The 14216-nt window shown below is 38.0% G+C and overlaps 1 protein-coding gene across 1 annotated transcript; it reads right to left on the reverse strand.

Annotated features, from left to right (window-relative positions):
- Positions 1 to 1850: 1850 nt before the first annotated feature.
- On the reverse strand, positions 1851 to 2573 carry LOC126260632 (calphotin-like). The gene has a single exon (XM_049957971.1). It carries the CDS (start codon positions 2571 to 2573, stop codon positions 1851 to 1853), a length of 723 nt encoding a protein of 240 aa, XP_049813928.1.
- Between the last annotated feature and the right edge of the window lie 11643 nt (positions 2574 to 14216).

Genomic DNA, 14216 nt, shown 5'->3' on the forward strand with positions numbered 1-14216 from the left:
CAATTAGAATGGCTTCAGCAGATAATTCTGACTCAAATGCACTTAGTACAAAAGAGATAAGGTTTTCAACTGCTTTGACTGTTGATAAGTTTGACCTGAATCCATACTGAGAATAATTTAATATATTATTGTCTGATAGGTGTATGCATATTTGCTGCAGTATGCAATGTTCTATTATTTTTGAGAGAATAGGCACAAGTGAAATTGGTCTATAATTATTGATACAGGACTTGTCACCCTTTTTGTATAATGGTATGACAACTGTTTTTTTGAGACATTCTGGAAAGTGTCCACTCGAGAGCATCCAGTTTATCAGTATGCAAAGAGGATATGTTATGAGATCTACAACTTTTTTAATTACATAGTTTGACAGGCCATACACATCTTCAGATCTAGAGTATCCTAATTTAGAGGTTGCTTTAATTATATCAGTTACTTGTACTTCTCTCCATTTACAAGCTGACACTATGTTTGTAATGTTTTGTTGAAAATTTCTGCCAGATAAGGGATGAGAAATAGGTGTATGTGTTGAATTGGAATTCTGGTTGCTGTGGGTTGGAAGGCTAAGATTGGCAGAGTTGACAAAAAAGTGATTGAAATCATCAGCAGTGACGTTAGCAGCATTTGTGTTGTCTTTGTAGTTTATATCCATACCTAGCTCTGCTTTTATTACTTTCCATGCAGCCTTACATTTATTGTGTGATTTTTTAATGAAATCACCATTTGCCTTACACTTGGCTATTTTAATTTCAGATCTATATTTTCTTTTCAGGTTTTTGTAAGTTTCTTTGTCTACTGCTCCCTTTTTGACCTTATCGTGACAAGTAATTACCAATAGTCTCAGTTTTTGTAATTGGGGTGAAAACCACTTCTGTAAAGTTGAGCGGCTAGGTTTCCTAACTTTCTTGTTTTTTTGTTTTTTAACCAGTGGACAGCATGTGTGGAAGATTTCAGAAATGATTTTGAGGAATGTGCTGAAGGCTTCATCAATATTTCTGGAGGAGTGCATAACAGTATTCCAGTCTATAGACTTAAGTTCTTCTCTATACTTGCTAATATTTGTATCTGTAGATAGTCTGACACACTGAGTTTGTTCCTCGTCTTCTTTTGGTTTTTTAGTAATTAGTTTCACCCATATACCTCTATGGTCTGACAGGTAATCGACATTAAATAAGCCTAGCTCAAAATCACATTTGTATACATTTGTTATTAGATTGTCAAGACAGGAGGAGTGCCTTGTAGGACTTTCGTTAGCACAAAAGAGATTATAGGATCCTAACATGTTTACTAAATTAACATTTCTGGCTGTCAATTCCTAATGTCTATGTTTAGATCCCCAAAGATTAAAATTTTGTATTTAGTATATTTTTGTATACTGATCACAAGTTTTTCTAAACGTTCTATAAATTGTTCTACATTACTTTCAGGAGTGTGATATAAAGACACAGTTATGAGCTGTATACTAGGTATAATAAAAGCAGCTGCTTCAAAAACACCTTTAATGCATAGGTCACTAACTTCAAGAACAGAAAACTTTAAGTCTAGATCATTGCTAATATATAGGCCTATGGATGAACCCCCATAGGATTCACTGGGTCTGCAGAAGTATGTAGCTAATCTGAAACCTGATGGTACATACAGTTTTATATCCTCTTCCTTTAACCAATGTTCGTTTATACATAAAATCATTCTTTTGTTACTTTTTAATAGTATACCAAGCTCATCAGCTTTATTTTTCAGAGACCTGACATTTAAGTGCAGAAATAAGATAGAGTTACTCTCACAGGAGGGGAGGAGTACAGTATTATGGGGCAATGGAGAACATTTAATTGTTTTTTCAGCCCTGGAATCTATGTTAGGTGGCGGTTGGACTTCCTTGGGATAAACCATAAAAAATTTTCATTTCTCTTTGGTAATTTTTTGGGTCTCTTTGAAACACGGTTGGAAGTTTGTTTCACTTTACTGTCTACAAGTTTTTTAGGAACATGTTTTCCCAAATCATTTGGTATCACTTCATCATGAGACAAAGATGATACTTTACTTACTGTGACTGGTCTATTCTTTTCTGCTACTCTTGAAGGTGATGGAGGAGGAGCTGGTACTGTTTCTGCTGTTGGTGAAGTTGGTTTAGGTGCTGCTGGTGGAGGAGTTGTTTCTGCTATTACTGGTAAAGGAGTTGGTTCTGCTACTGCTGGTGTAGGAGATGGTGCTGCTGCTATAGGAACTGGTTCTACTGCTGGAGGAGTTGCTTCTGCTGTTGCTGATGGTGTTTCTTCTGCTATTGCTGGTGAAGTAGTTTGTGCTGCTACTGCTGGTGAGGGAGATGGTGTTACTGCTGTAGGAGCTGGTTCTAATGCTGGAGGAGTTACTTCTGCTGTTACTGAACGTGGTTCTTCTGACGCTGCTGTTGATTCTACTTCTGTTAGTATTGCTTCTTTAGGTACTTCTGCTGCATTTTCTGTTACTGTATCTGATTCTGCATTAGTCACTCCTAGAGATACTTTCTGTGATGATGATACAGGTACCACTGATGATGTTGTTGGTAAGTATTGCAGTCTCTGAATAATTTCCATTAGCTTTAATGTAACAAGTTGCTTTCCAAGGCCATTTAAGTGCAGCCCGTGAGTAGTGTGGAATCTGCGTCCAATGGTATTAATATTAACAACAGAAACATTTCTATATTGCTTGCATATACTGGAAAAAAGTTCATTGGCGGCACTAATTTCCTTGTTTACACACGACCAGGACATCAAGTCGTACCTTTGTGGTATATTTACGAGGATAACGTTTGTATGACTTAGTTCAGATAAACACTTGTTTAATTCGCAGCAGGCTTTAGATGTATCATTTTGATAAATGTCATTAGATCCACCAAAGAGGACAACAAAATCTTTCGAAGACAGCTTTTTTATTTCTTCAGAAAAAAACTAATTTTCTTATTTCTGAGAGGGGCGCCCCAGGCTTTACAAAGCTCATCGATTTCACATTTGAAGATTTATTTATGCGTGAGACAATACCGCGGCTGTGGCTATCGCCTAAAATGTAAAATTTTGGAACATGGTCGGGAGTTATAGACTGATGTTTTCTTTCGCACTCGCAACAGGTTACACCACTGTTTGTGTTTTTCCCGCACTTTCTACAAACATAAACAACAGAACTGTTATTAACAAAAGTTACAGTATCTTGAGGTAAAACGCTAAGCCTCTTTGCTTCTTTTTCATACTGTTCATGTTCGTGATGTTTTATAACTGAAAACTCTTCCAGTAGAGCACTGATAACTTCGTCTTTGGTGTTTCTCATATTAGGTTTTTGGCCTAAGTCGCCTTTGAAACAGCTATTGCAGAACCATAGTTTCCTTTTAGGACTGACATTAACACACGAATAATGAAAAACCGTTTTACAATTTAAGCACATTATACCTTTTACAACACGTTTCTTGCAATGGCATGTTGTATCAGAGTTCACCATTTCCCACGAATGAGTCGAAGTACTTGCTGGATGAGATGCCTGATTATAACATTTTCCTGTTACAAGTTTTTTTTTTTGGCGTCTACTTTTGCGATAATATAACATGGCATACATGTACTGTCATAATACACACAGAATTTGTTGCATATCGAACACTTTTCCTCGTTATTTTTTGACTTTTGTACGGAACTAACATACTCCCGATCTACACTAGGCGCCATCTTAGCTTCCTGTCAAGTGATAAGATATTTTTCAGAAGGAGAGTTCACAAGGTGAGTCAGTAGTGATTCTGACCTAGTGGTGTATGCTGTCACTGTGCTTTAATGGAAAACATCAACTATCAAAATAAAAGATTAAAGTAAGAAGTGGTGGCAATGTTTTGCAGCCATGAGTAAAAACTAGTAACCTAAGACTATTGTAGAAGCATATATTTATAGGAAAGAGAGTGGTAGAGTCATTACACTGTCATGCTTCCCTGATGATACCATTATGTCTGATGAACGCTTGTTGTCCAGGTCAACATATTGGGTTCCGTTACTTAAGAACTCTTCCAACTACTCGCATATCTGGGAATCCATTCCATATGCTTGGATCTTTGTTGAGTTTTGCAGTGAGGCACTGTGTCCAACACTTAATAAATATAGGAATATGTAATCTGCCTGTTGCCCTTCAACCATGGTTTGCATAATACGATGTGAGAAAACGGCAAGTTAAGTTTCATGTGAATGGTGCTGTATAAATTCATACTGACATAAACTTTTATGTTCCAAGGGAATTTATTACTTTTGAACATACCATAAGTTCATGAATTCTGCAGTGAACCAATGTTGAGGATATTGGTCTGTAATTTTTTTGGACAGTTCTTTTATGCTTTTTATACACAGAAATCACCTGCACTTTTTCCAGTCGTTTCGTACTTTTCACCGGGTGAGAGATTCATGATAAATGCAAGAGGCCAATGCTGAAGAGTAATCCCTATAAAACTAAAATGGGATTCCATCCAGACTTGGTGACTTATTTGTTCTCAAATCTTTCACTTGCTTGTCAACACCAGGGTTGCCTCTCTCTATTTTCTCCATACAGGAATCTGAGGGGTTATCAAATGGTGGTATGTCTGTAAGAGCTGTATGATCCTCCTACGTGAATGATTTTTTTTAGTACAAAATTAAAAAAATCAGCTTTCTTTTTCTGCCATCTATTGCTGCACCACACTGTTCGAGAAGTGCCTGGATAGAAGCCTTTAACCTCCTCAGTGATTTTATGTAGGGCTAGAATTTTCTTGAGTTCTCATCAAGAGCTTTTGCTGAGGGGTGATGGTGGAAGTTCTTTCATGCTTCATGTATTGATCTTGTTGTAGATGCACAAATTTCTACAACTTTTTCCAGTCAATATTTCTGTGTTCTTTTTGTAACAAGAATGCAAGATTCTCTTTTTCCTCAGCATTTTCTGAATATCATTATTAAACTACTGTTGGTCTTTTTCAACCTTAATCTACTTGCTCCTTACACACTTCTTTAGAGTGTGATATAGATTTTAAACTTTGTCCATAGTCCATCTATGTCCATCATATTGGAGCTAAATGATATCATTGCCTAAGTATGATGCTAACAGCTACTAATAAGCCCTTCCCAGCATAAAAACTTTTTGGTGGATTTATTAACTCTAGTGACTGCCACTGTGTGTGGGTTGTTGAACTAGTTGCTCAATAAGTTTTCAGAAAACATGTTCAGAAGCGCATCACAAGACTGTCTGTACCACCTGCAATGAATCCATAGATGTCCCAGTCTATACTCAATGCATTGGAGTCACCTCCAACTAATATTGCATTGTTGAGGTACTTCCACCCTATTGAGTGCACATTCTTTAAATGATTCTAAAACTGTTATGGCAGAATCAGGCGGCCAGTCAAAACATCCAATGATTAACTTGAGTTGAGGTGAGGTCAGTTACTCATATCCAGGTAACTTTGCAGTCAGACTAAATTTCAACCACAGTAGACACAATATTTTTGTCAATTGCACTGAAAAGCCTCCTTCCCTACATTGAGTAACCTGTCTTTTCGAAATATATTCCATACCTCATTAAATATTTTGGGGCTTTCTACTTTGGGTTTCATCCAGCTCTCAGTTCTGAGTATAATTTGAGCACAGCAGCTTTCTTGGATAGTCATAGTTCAATCACTGCAAAAAGTGAATGTGGTAAACGTTCACAATTAGGATTACCAGATAATGTGAAACAAAATATTGAGAGCTTTCATGTAAACCTACACTAATGTGGGCAGGAAATAGAATGAACCTTAAAAAACAGGACATGGAATAGAACTGTGCTAATCAGCTTTTGAATCCTTGCTGATTTTACTCTTGTGATCTCACTGTCAATGATTCTCTAAGAAATACATCTACCAAACATATCTTATCAAACTAAATACTGAAACAGCATGAATTAACGCCATTATGCATAGCTGTTACACAACTTTGTTAAAGTCCTTAACTTCATTGTGCCACAACCATGTGGCATTAATACACTTAGGTTCTTCTGTTGATTCTTCAGTTGAAACTGATATGCATTTTGGTCTACAGCAGAAAATCATGCTGGAACAATGCAAAAAGATATTATTTCAGGAGTCATAAGGTCCAAAAGGCATACAAAAGTTGAAACAAGAAAATAGTAACTGTGTGTAATAAGAAACAGGATTAATGACATGATTTTATTACTGTGAGTTATGAGAAAAATGACAGTTATTAATCAACAGTCAGAGTTTCTAATTTATATTAAATTATCATTTTTTAATTTCCCCTAATTCATTCTTAGAACCTTTAACTATAAGTTTATATTTTTCTTCTCTGTTTGTAGACAGACTGGCTGTTTGAGCAATATACTGTGTTGCTAAATACAATGTGTTTATAACTTTATTGTTAATTGTTGCCTTTTCTTTCAGTGGTCTTAGTGCTTAATTCCCATTTCAGAAATGTAATTAATGAGCAAAATTTTGCAGCAAACATTTAAAATATTAAAGGTGAGGGACAAAGAAGAAATGAGTTAATTCATTCACATTTCTAATCTCAACAAGGAGAAAACTTATCTTACAACACAGATAATGTAATAAACATGTCTTACTGTTACAGAGATGCAGACATCCTTTGGAAATATCAATGCGAGTTAGTGTGTGTGTGTGTGTGTGTGTGTGTGTGTGTTGTGTGTGTGTGTGTGTGTGTATTGTGTGTATGTAATTACAAATCTTTTATTAGAAGGACTATTTCACTTAAAACACCAATAAGATAAAATAATTGGTGCAGAAATCATTTAAAAGACAATTCCATTTCCCACTTTTGTTCTTATGAGGAAAATGAAACTGTCTTGGTAACAAATTTGGGAATATGACACCTGAGATTAAAAAACTTTCAAAAATTGATCCTGCAATTTTAACTCTAAAATTGTAGCTCTCCTTATAAAATTTCCTTTTGCAAAATACACTGTCCAACAATGAAAATGTTTTGGGCTCAAAAATAATTAATTTTTATTTATTACCAACTGCTGAATGAAAAAATCACCGTAAAAATGACAGATTAGCTCTTGCCTTGGATATAAAGTGACATTTCACTTTTATAGTCAACATTTTCAGTTTGGGTGAAATTTTGTTTTTGAGTTGGCACACACCTGTACAATAACAAAACACAAATGCTCTTCAGTTGTTTGTAAGCCATAAACATAGATACTGTTGCTGTGACTGTGAGTTTCATAGAATTTCTGCTGTAATTAAACCAGAATTTCTGGTTTGAGAGAGCTATTCGTAAAAATGCCCCGAAAATTTGTAAATAAGATGAACAATTTTTATAACATTTGTGATGAAGTACCATTTGCCTCACAGAAATGCAATCTGATGCCTCTTATGAAGACTACCTATCAGCATAATTTGAGTATGATAGGAGGGCACCAGGATAAGTCTTTGGCTCCACATACGTTGCAACACATGTTCAGTTACACTACTAGAAACATTGCAAAATAAGAAACGATCTATGGATTTTGCTGTGCCTATGCTTTGGTTGGAGCCTACAAATCATACAGATGACTGCTATTTCTGCTTGACTACACCTATAAAGGCAGGATTGTCTGTGAAGAAAAGAAGAACAGTTCCGTACCCAAATCTTTGATCTGCTAATTGACCCATTCTGTGTTCAGATAGTTTACCAGTTCCTAATCCACATGAAAATTGTGTGTTTGAAGAAGAAAATGAGGACAATGTGGAACAAGAAGAAGAAGAAGAAGAACCAAACTGTCTTTCCACATCCTGTGACCCATATTTTTAGGGAAAAGATGGTAAACTGCACAGGCTGAGTCAAGCAGATTTGAGTGATCTCATTAGAGACTTTCACCTGTCAAAAGAAAAGGCAGAGATTCTTGGGTCTCAACTACAGCAATGGAATCTTCTCAAAAATAATGTTATAGTCTCACAGTACAGAAAATGTCACATTTTGCACTGCTTCCTTTTTGGAGAAGAAAAACAATCTTGTTGTTTGCTATGACATTAATGGCTTGATAAAATCTTTGAATTTGAACCATGACCCAACTGAATGGAGGCTATTCATGGACTCCTCCAAACTTAGCTTGAAAGCTGTGTTACTTCACAATGCCAACTGTCTTCCTTCTATTCCTGTTGGTCATCAGTTCATGTGAAGGAGGCATGAAGGAACCCTCTTGGATTCAATCAAATATCATGAACACAAATAGAAAATCTTTGGTGATTTAAAAATCATTGCCTTACCCTTAGAAATGCAACTGGGGTACACTAAATATTGCTACTTCTTGTGAATTTGGGACAGTAGGGATAGGAAATTGCATTATATTAAACCAGATTGGCCTGCAAGAAATCTCAACCCTAGTGAGAAAAATGTTGGTGAACCTCTCGCAGACTCAAAAGATGTTCTTTGCCACCCCTGCATTTCAAGCTGGGTTTGATGAAAAATTCTGTCACAGATATAAACCAAGAAGAATGGGCCTTTAAGTACATAAGAGAGAAATTTCCAAAATTTAGTGATGCAAAAGTTAAGGAAGGTATTCTTATTGGGCCACAAATTCAAGAACTTGTAAAGGCTACTACATGTGACCAAGTTATAGAGTGAAAAGAAAAGAAAGCTTGAGAAGCCTTCAAAGGATTTGTTTGTGGATTTTTAGGCAGTAAAAGAGATGATCTTATCATGTAAATGCTTAGTATGAGGTCCTACATAAAACAGGAGCTGAATAGTGTAAGTACAGACAACTATGGCTGTGTGCATCTGTTCATACATACATTACTTCCACGCACACAACACACTTATTTATACATTGTGTCTTTAGTTTTTGGTATTTGTGAAACATATATAGCGTTTGTCTTTTACCTTAATATCATAACCAGACATACTGATATACTGACTACAATGTTTTTGAACATACTGCACAAATTATTTCATTCTTTGTTTTGTTAATTTCTAAGCCCTAAGATACCTGTTGTTAATAATAATAAATTAAATTAAATATATACCCTCCAGTCGCTCAGTTAATACAACTGATACACTTATACATACATCTGCATATATCATGGCTATAAGTGCATTGACCAGCCCACTGCTGAGTGACATTTACAAGACCAGTGTCCCAAACTTGCAAGTAAGATTTTTAATAATGCTATTAAACAATGGAAAAATCCAGGCTGGAATATAACGATATTACGAAAAGGAAAGTTGCCACTCGCCATATACCATAGATTCTGTGTCAAAGATAGGCACAACAAAAAGAATGTCACAAATAAAGATTTCAGTGATTAAGGCCTCTGTCGACAATAGACAACAAACGCAAACATACAAACACACACACACACACACACACACACACACACACACACACACATACATACACAAACTCAGTTCACACACACAACTGCAGTCTCAGGCAATTGAAACCACACTGCAAGCAGCAACATCAGTGCATTATGGGAGTGGTGACTGGGTGGGGGTAAGGAGAAGGCTGGGGTGGGGAGGAGGAGGGATAGTGGGGAGGGGGGGATGGTGGTGGACAGTGATGTTCTGCAGGTTAGATGGTGGGTAGGGGAGAGGTGGGGAGGGGGGGGGGAGTAGCGGAAAAGGAGTGAAGTAAAAAGACTAGATGTGATGGTGGATTGACGGCTGTGTAGAGATGGAATGGGAACAGGGAAGGGGCTGGATGTGTGAGGACACTGACTAAGGAAGATTGAGGATGTAGGGGACAGGTCTCGCATATGGGCCTATTACAGGAGTATGAGCCATGAGGTAAGGGATTGGGAGCAGGGGTAAGGTTTGGTGGACAGCAGAATACCACTGTGGGAGGGGTGGGAAGGATAGCGGGCAGGACATGTCTCATTTCAGGACACGACGAGAGGTAGTAGAAACCCTGGCAGAGAATGTAATTCAGTTGCTCCAGTCCAGGCTGATACTGAGTTAAGAGGGGAATGCTCCTCTGTGGCTGGACGGTGGGACTTTGGGAGGTGGTGGGAGACTGGAAAGATAAGGCACGGGAGATTTGTTTTTGTACAAGGTTGGGAGGATAATTATGGTCTGTAAAGGCTTCAGTAGGACTCTCGGTATATTTCAAGAGGGACTGCTCATCACTGCAGATGCGATGACCATGGATGGCTAGGCTGTACGGCTGGGACTTCTTGGTATGGAACGGGTTGCAGCTGTCAAAGTGGAAGTATTGCTGATGGTTTGTAGGTTTGATATGAACTTAGGTACTGATGTAGCCATCTTTGAGGTGGAGGTCAACATCTAGGAAGCTGCCTTCTTGGGCTGAGTAGGACCAGGTGAAGCAAATGGGGGAGAAGTTCTTGAGGTTCTGGAAGAATATGAATAGGGTGTCCTCACCCACGATCCAAATCACAAAGACATCATCAATGAATCTGAACCAGGTAAGGAGTTTAGGAGCCTAGGTTTTTAGGAAGGATTCCTCTAGATGGCCCATGAATAGGTTGGCTTAGGACGATGCTGTGCAGGTGCCCATAGCTGTACCCCAGATTTGTTTGTAGATAATGCCTTCAAAGGAGAAGTAATTGTGGGTGCGGATGTAGTTGGTCATGGCGACTAGGAAGGAGGTTGTTGGTTTGGAATCCGTCAGGCGTTGATGAAGGTATTGTTCAATAGTGGTAAGGCCATGAGCATTAGGAATGTTAGTGTAAAGGGAGGTGGCAACAATAGTGACGAGCAGGGCATACTACTTCGCCGCCTAATGTCGTCTAACTACACTGGGATGTAGTATGGCACACTGTCAGTGCGGTAATGCTAGATTCAGACGTACGTTCGACCTGGTACTTGGTGGCTAACTGAAAACAAATTACTCGAAAGAGACTCCATAGGATTCATCTCGCAGATTTGCCTTTATGTGTAAACTACAACGTCCAGGATACAAACGAACAAAGAAACACTGGCTACATTGTGAGACGAACACTGGCTACATTGCGGGCCAGCGGAAGAGATCTGGTATTTTTTGCGTCAAATTTTGGCTCTTTTTTTAGGGACATCGTCCGCTTATGTTGATTCCCGCACTCTCCTCTACCCCGACGCTGTTTATTACCCGAGGAAACACAACGTTGTCCTGTGGATCAGAGGTCATGCGATTTGGAATGGTGTCGTAGAACTCATGGATTTTTGGCAATAATTAAACGATCGTCATTGTGCTATTGTGAAGAACCCTAAGAGCATCTTCCACGATCCGCCCTGTAGCTGAATTATTCATCGTGGGAGAAAAATTTGATACATTTACACGTGGGAGATTGGTCAAATTCCGGTACCTACACAACATTACGAGAAGACATTCCATGAAGATGGGGTGGCAGTGTCCGTAGAGTACCGCCGCCGTATGTGCGTGTTACAGAAGTGTAACTTTGTGTTTTGTTTTCTTTTCTTTTCGGTGACAAAGATTTATTTTTTATCAATAAATAAATATCCTCCTGTGGCTATTTACCCCTTCCACATGTTCCTTTTTGGCGACAACATCGTGGCTAAGCCTCGCAAAATGACCCCTGCCCACTTCCCCCCCCCCCCCCCCCCCCGAGACCATTTAAAAAAGTCAAAAAAAAGGTGGTCACGTTGTTAGACTGCCAAGCGGGCAAGCCATGTTCAGACCTCTCTCATCCCAATTTTCTTTTTCTCTGTTGGCAGTATTCAGATTTGTGTCTGTGCCACGGTGTAGTGTCCGTTTGCAACAGCGAGTTGTAAGGTAGGGGGACCTATAATGACAGTTGATTCTGCACAACTACTCTATTAAAAGCCGAAGGCAAAAAGAAAAGCTCAAATGGAGCAAGGCAACTATCAAAGAGTAGGCGGTAGTTTTAAGCAAACGGGAACATAACAGCACGTGTTAAATTAAAACTATTCGGAAACCTCTCCGAGATGATTTCCGAAAATACAATGAAATTTTGATCAGAGAAACAATTGAAAACAACGAGAATAGGAAACAAATACCAGAAACTTATATCAAGTAGATTCCACTTTCATCAGAACAAAGAGAAAAAAAAGTATATGTTTGTACAAGAAATGGATTGGTAAACAGAAAGGAAATAGCTAGGATCACGTAAGAAACTACAGGAGAGGTGCACACGTATGCAAATAGGAGAGGCGTCTGGAGACGATTTCAACAGAAATGATCGATTCTGGAGGCAAACTAAAAGGAAATGACTTTTCGAAATTACTTAAAGTGTGTCCGCGAATGAAGATAAATCTCTGCAACTGGGAAATAGCTGCAATGACTAATTCGCAAGAAAGCAGACAGACAAGAAATCGGAATGTATATAGCTATTAGCGTCCCCTCGAAAACGTGAAGATTATTCGCTACAATTACCACCAGCAACACAGAAAAAAAGACTTCAATTAAGCTGGCTATGGAAGTAGATAAATCGGGAGTGAAATCATGAGACAGAATAATCATTTTGTCTGGGATTCGTACACTGAGTTCTATTTTGATATACATTCAAAATAATGTGAACTCTAATAGCGCGTGACAAATAAAATGTTGATCTAACCCGTCTTAGTATTCTGAAGACATATTCTCCAAAATCTCACTTTTTCCTTATGTTTTGAAAAGGAAAGGTCGAGACTAGCTGAAGTAAGTTTAATATTCTTTACGACAGCTGTTTCGGCTTTATTGCCATTTCACAGATAACCTGCGAATTCAAACATTGGTGAGACCATCTACATATACGGTGGTTGCCCATGTGAATAATTATATATTGGCATTTGCGTCAAATCAACCTATACTATGTGCCAGTGTATAATTCCAATGCATAATTATTCGAATGGGCAACCACCATATATGTAAACAGTCTCACCAATGTTGTATTCGTACAAGTTACACGAGACCGGCAACAAAGCCGAAACAGCTGTCGTAAAGAATGTTAAACATATTGAAGCTAGTCTGGATCTTTCCTTTTCAAAATGTAATGTTTATGACATGTACTATGCCGCGGGCCCAATCGAACGAAAAAAAGTTTCGTAATATATTCTTCTTCTTTTGCTGACTTTTCGGCTGGCTGCTCCTAGTCTTCTTCGTTTGCCTCTCTGTATTTATTTACGAGATGAACATATAACAGATCGTAAGTCATTGCACTGCAATCTGATTTCTTTATTAATACATACAGAGAATGGTTAAATAGCTGTGCTAAATAACGTAGACGATTCCAAACTTTTGCATTGACCCACATTTACTGCCTTCTCACTTAGTTCCGTGTTCCGTAGATCATATTTGCAATAAATGTGATGTGGTACTTGTCGATGGAACAAACATTGAAGACATATTTACATTAAAAATGAAGAAAAAATATTTTGTTGGTTACATGATAGCCATTTATAGGTTTTTCTGTGAAAATAAAAAAAATTTTTCTATTCAATAGTTTTTCTTGGCGTAGATTGACTTGATAAAGAGAACCAAACGTCTTTTATCTGTATCTGAGAACACGTTCGCTGTGTTGTCAGATATTTTGTTTGCATGGGTACATTATCAAAGAGTTTTGTAACTGCATTTTTCAGCCCTTTATCTGCCGAAATTAGATACATTAAAGGACAATGCAGATAATTTTTTTCATTTTTGTACTTGTGAATATCTCTTTTTCTCATACTCAGGTGGATTGTTGATAGAAATTTCATAAGTGAATAAATGTACTGCGAGGCTGTGGTTAATGTTCCCAGCTGCTTAAAGAGATGCCTGCAAGATATATGTGCAGGTTGGTTACAACTGAAGTGGAGCTACTCATGGAGATCCACTGTGGGCTGTAATTATCATATGGCAGCGAAACTTGTTACACACTGTAATGCGTTAATGTGAAACCGATTTACTCTCGAAAAAAATTTGTTCCAATTCTGGCCACAAGGAGCAAATCTGGCCCTGTACAGCATCTCTTTGTCGTCTTCGGTTCTCATATTAAACAAATTGTGTAATTACGTTTGACTTTTTCGCCCATGTCCTGTTCCTAATCCATTACACATGGTTACATTTCGACACACATGCTTTCACAGTGCCAGAATTGTACCTGGTGGCCAAAATTTGAACTAATTTTTCTTGAGCATAAGTCGGTTCCGCATTAACGCATTAGAATACGTATAAAGTTTCGCTGCCATACGACAATTGCAGCCCCAATCTCTGTGAGTAGCTGCATTTTAATTATAACCACCTGATGCATGAGCCCTATATATGATTCTAATTACTTTCTTTTGTGCACTGACTACTTTTCACATAAGCGAGGAGTTACC

This window comes from Schistocerca nitens, chromosome 5 (assembly GCF_023898315.1).
Source record: "Schistocerca nitens isolate TAMUIC-IGC-003100 chromosome 5, iqSchNite1.1, whole genome shotgun sequence".
Taxonomy (NCBI): domain Eukaryota; kingdom Metazoa; phylum Arthropoda; class Insecta; order Orthoptera; family Acrididae; genus Schistocerca; species Schistocerca nitens.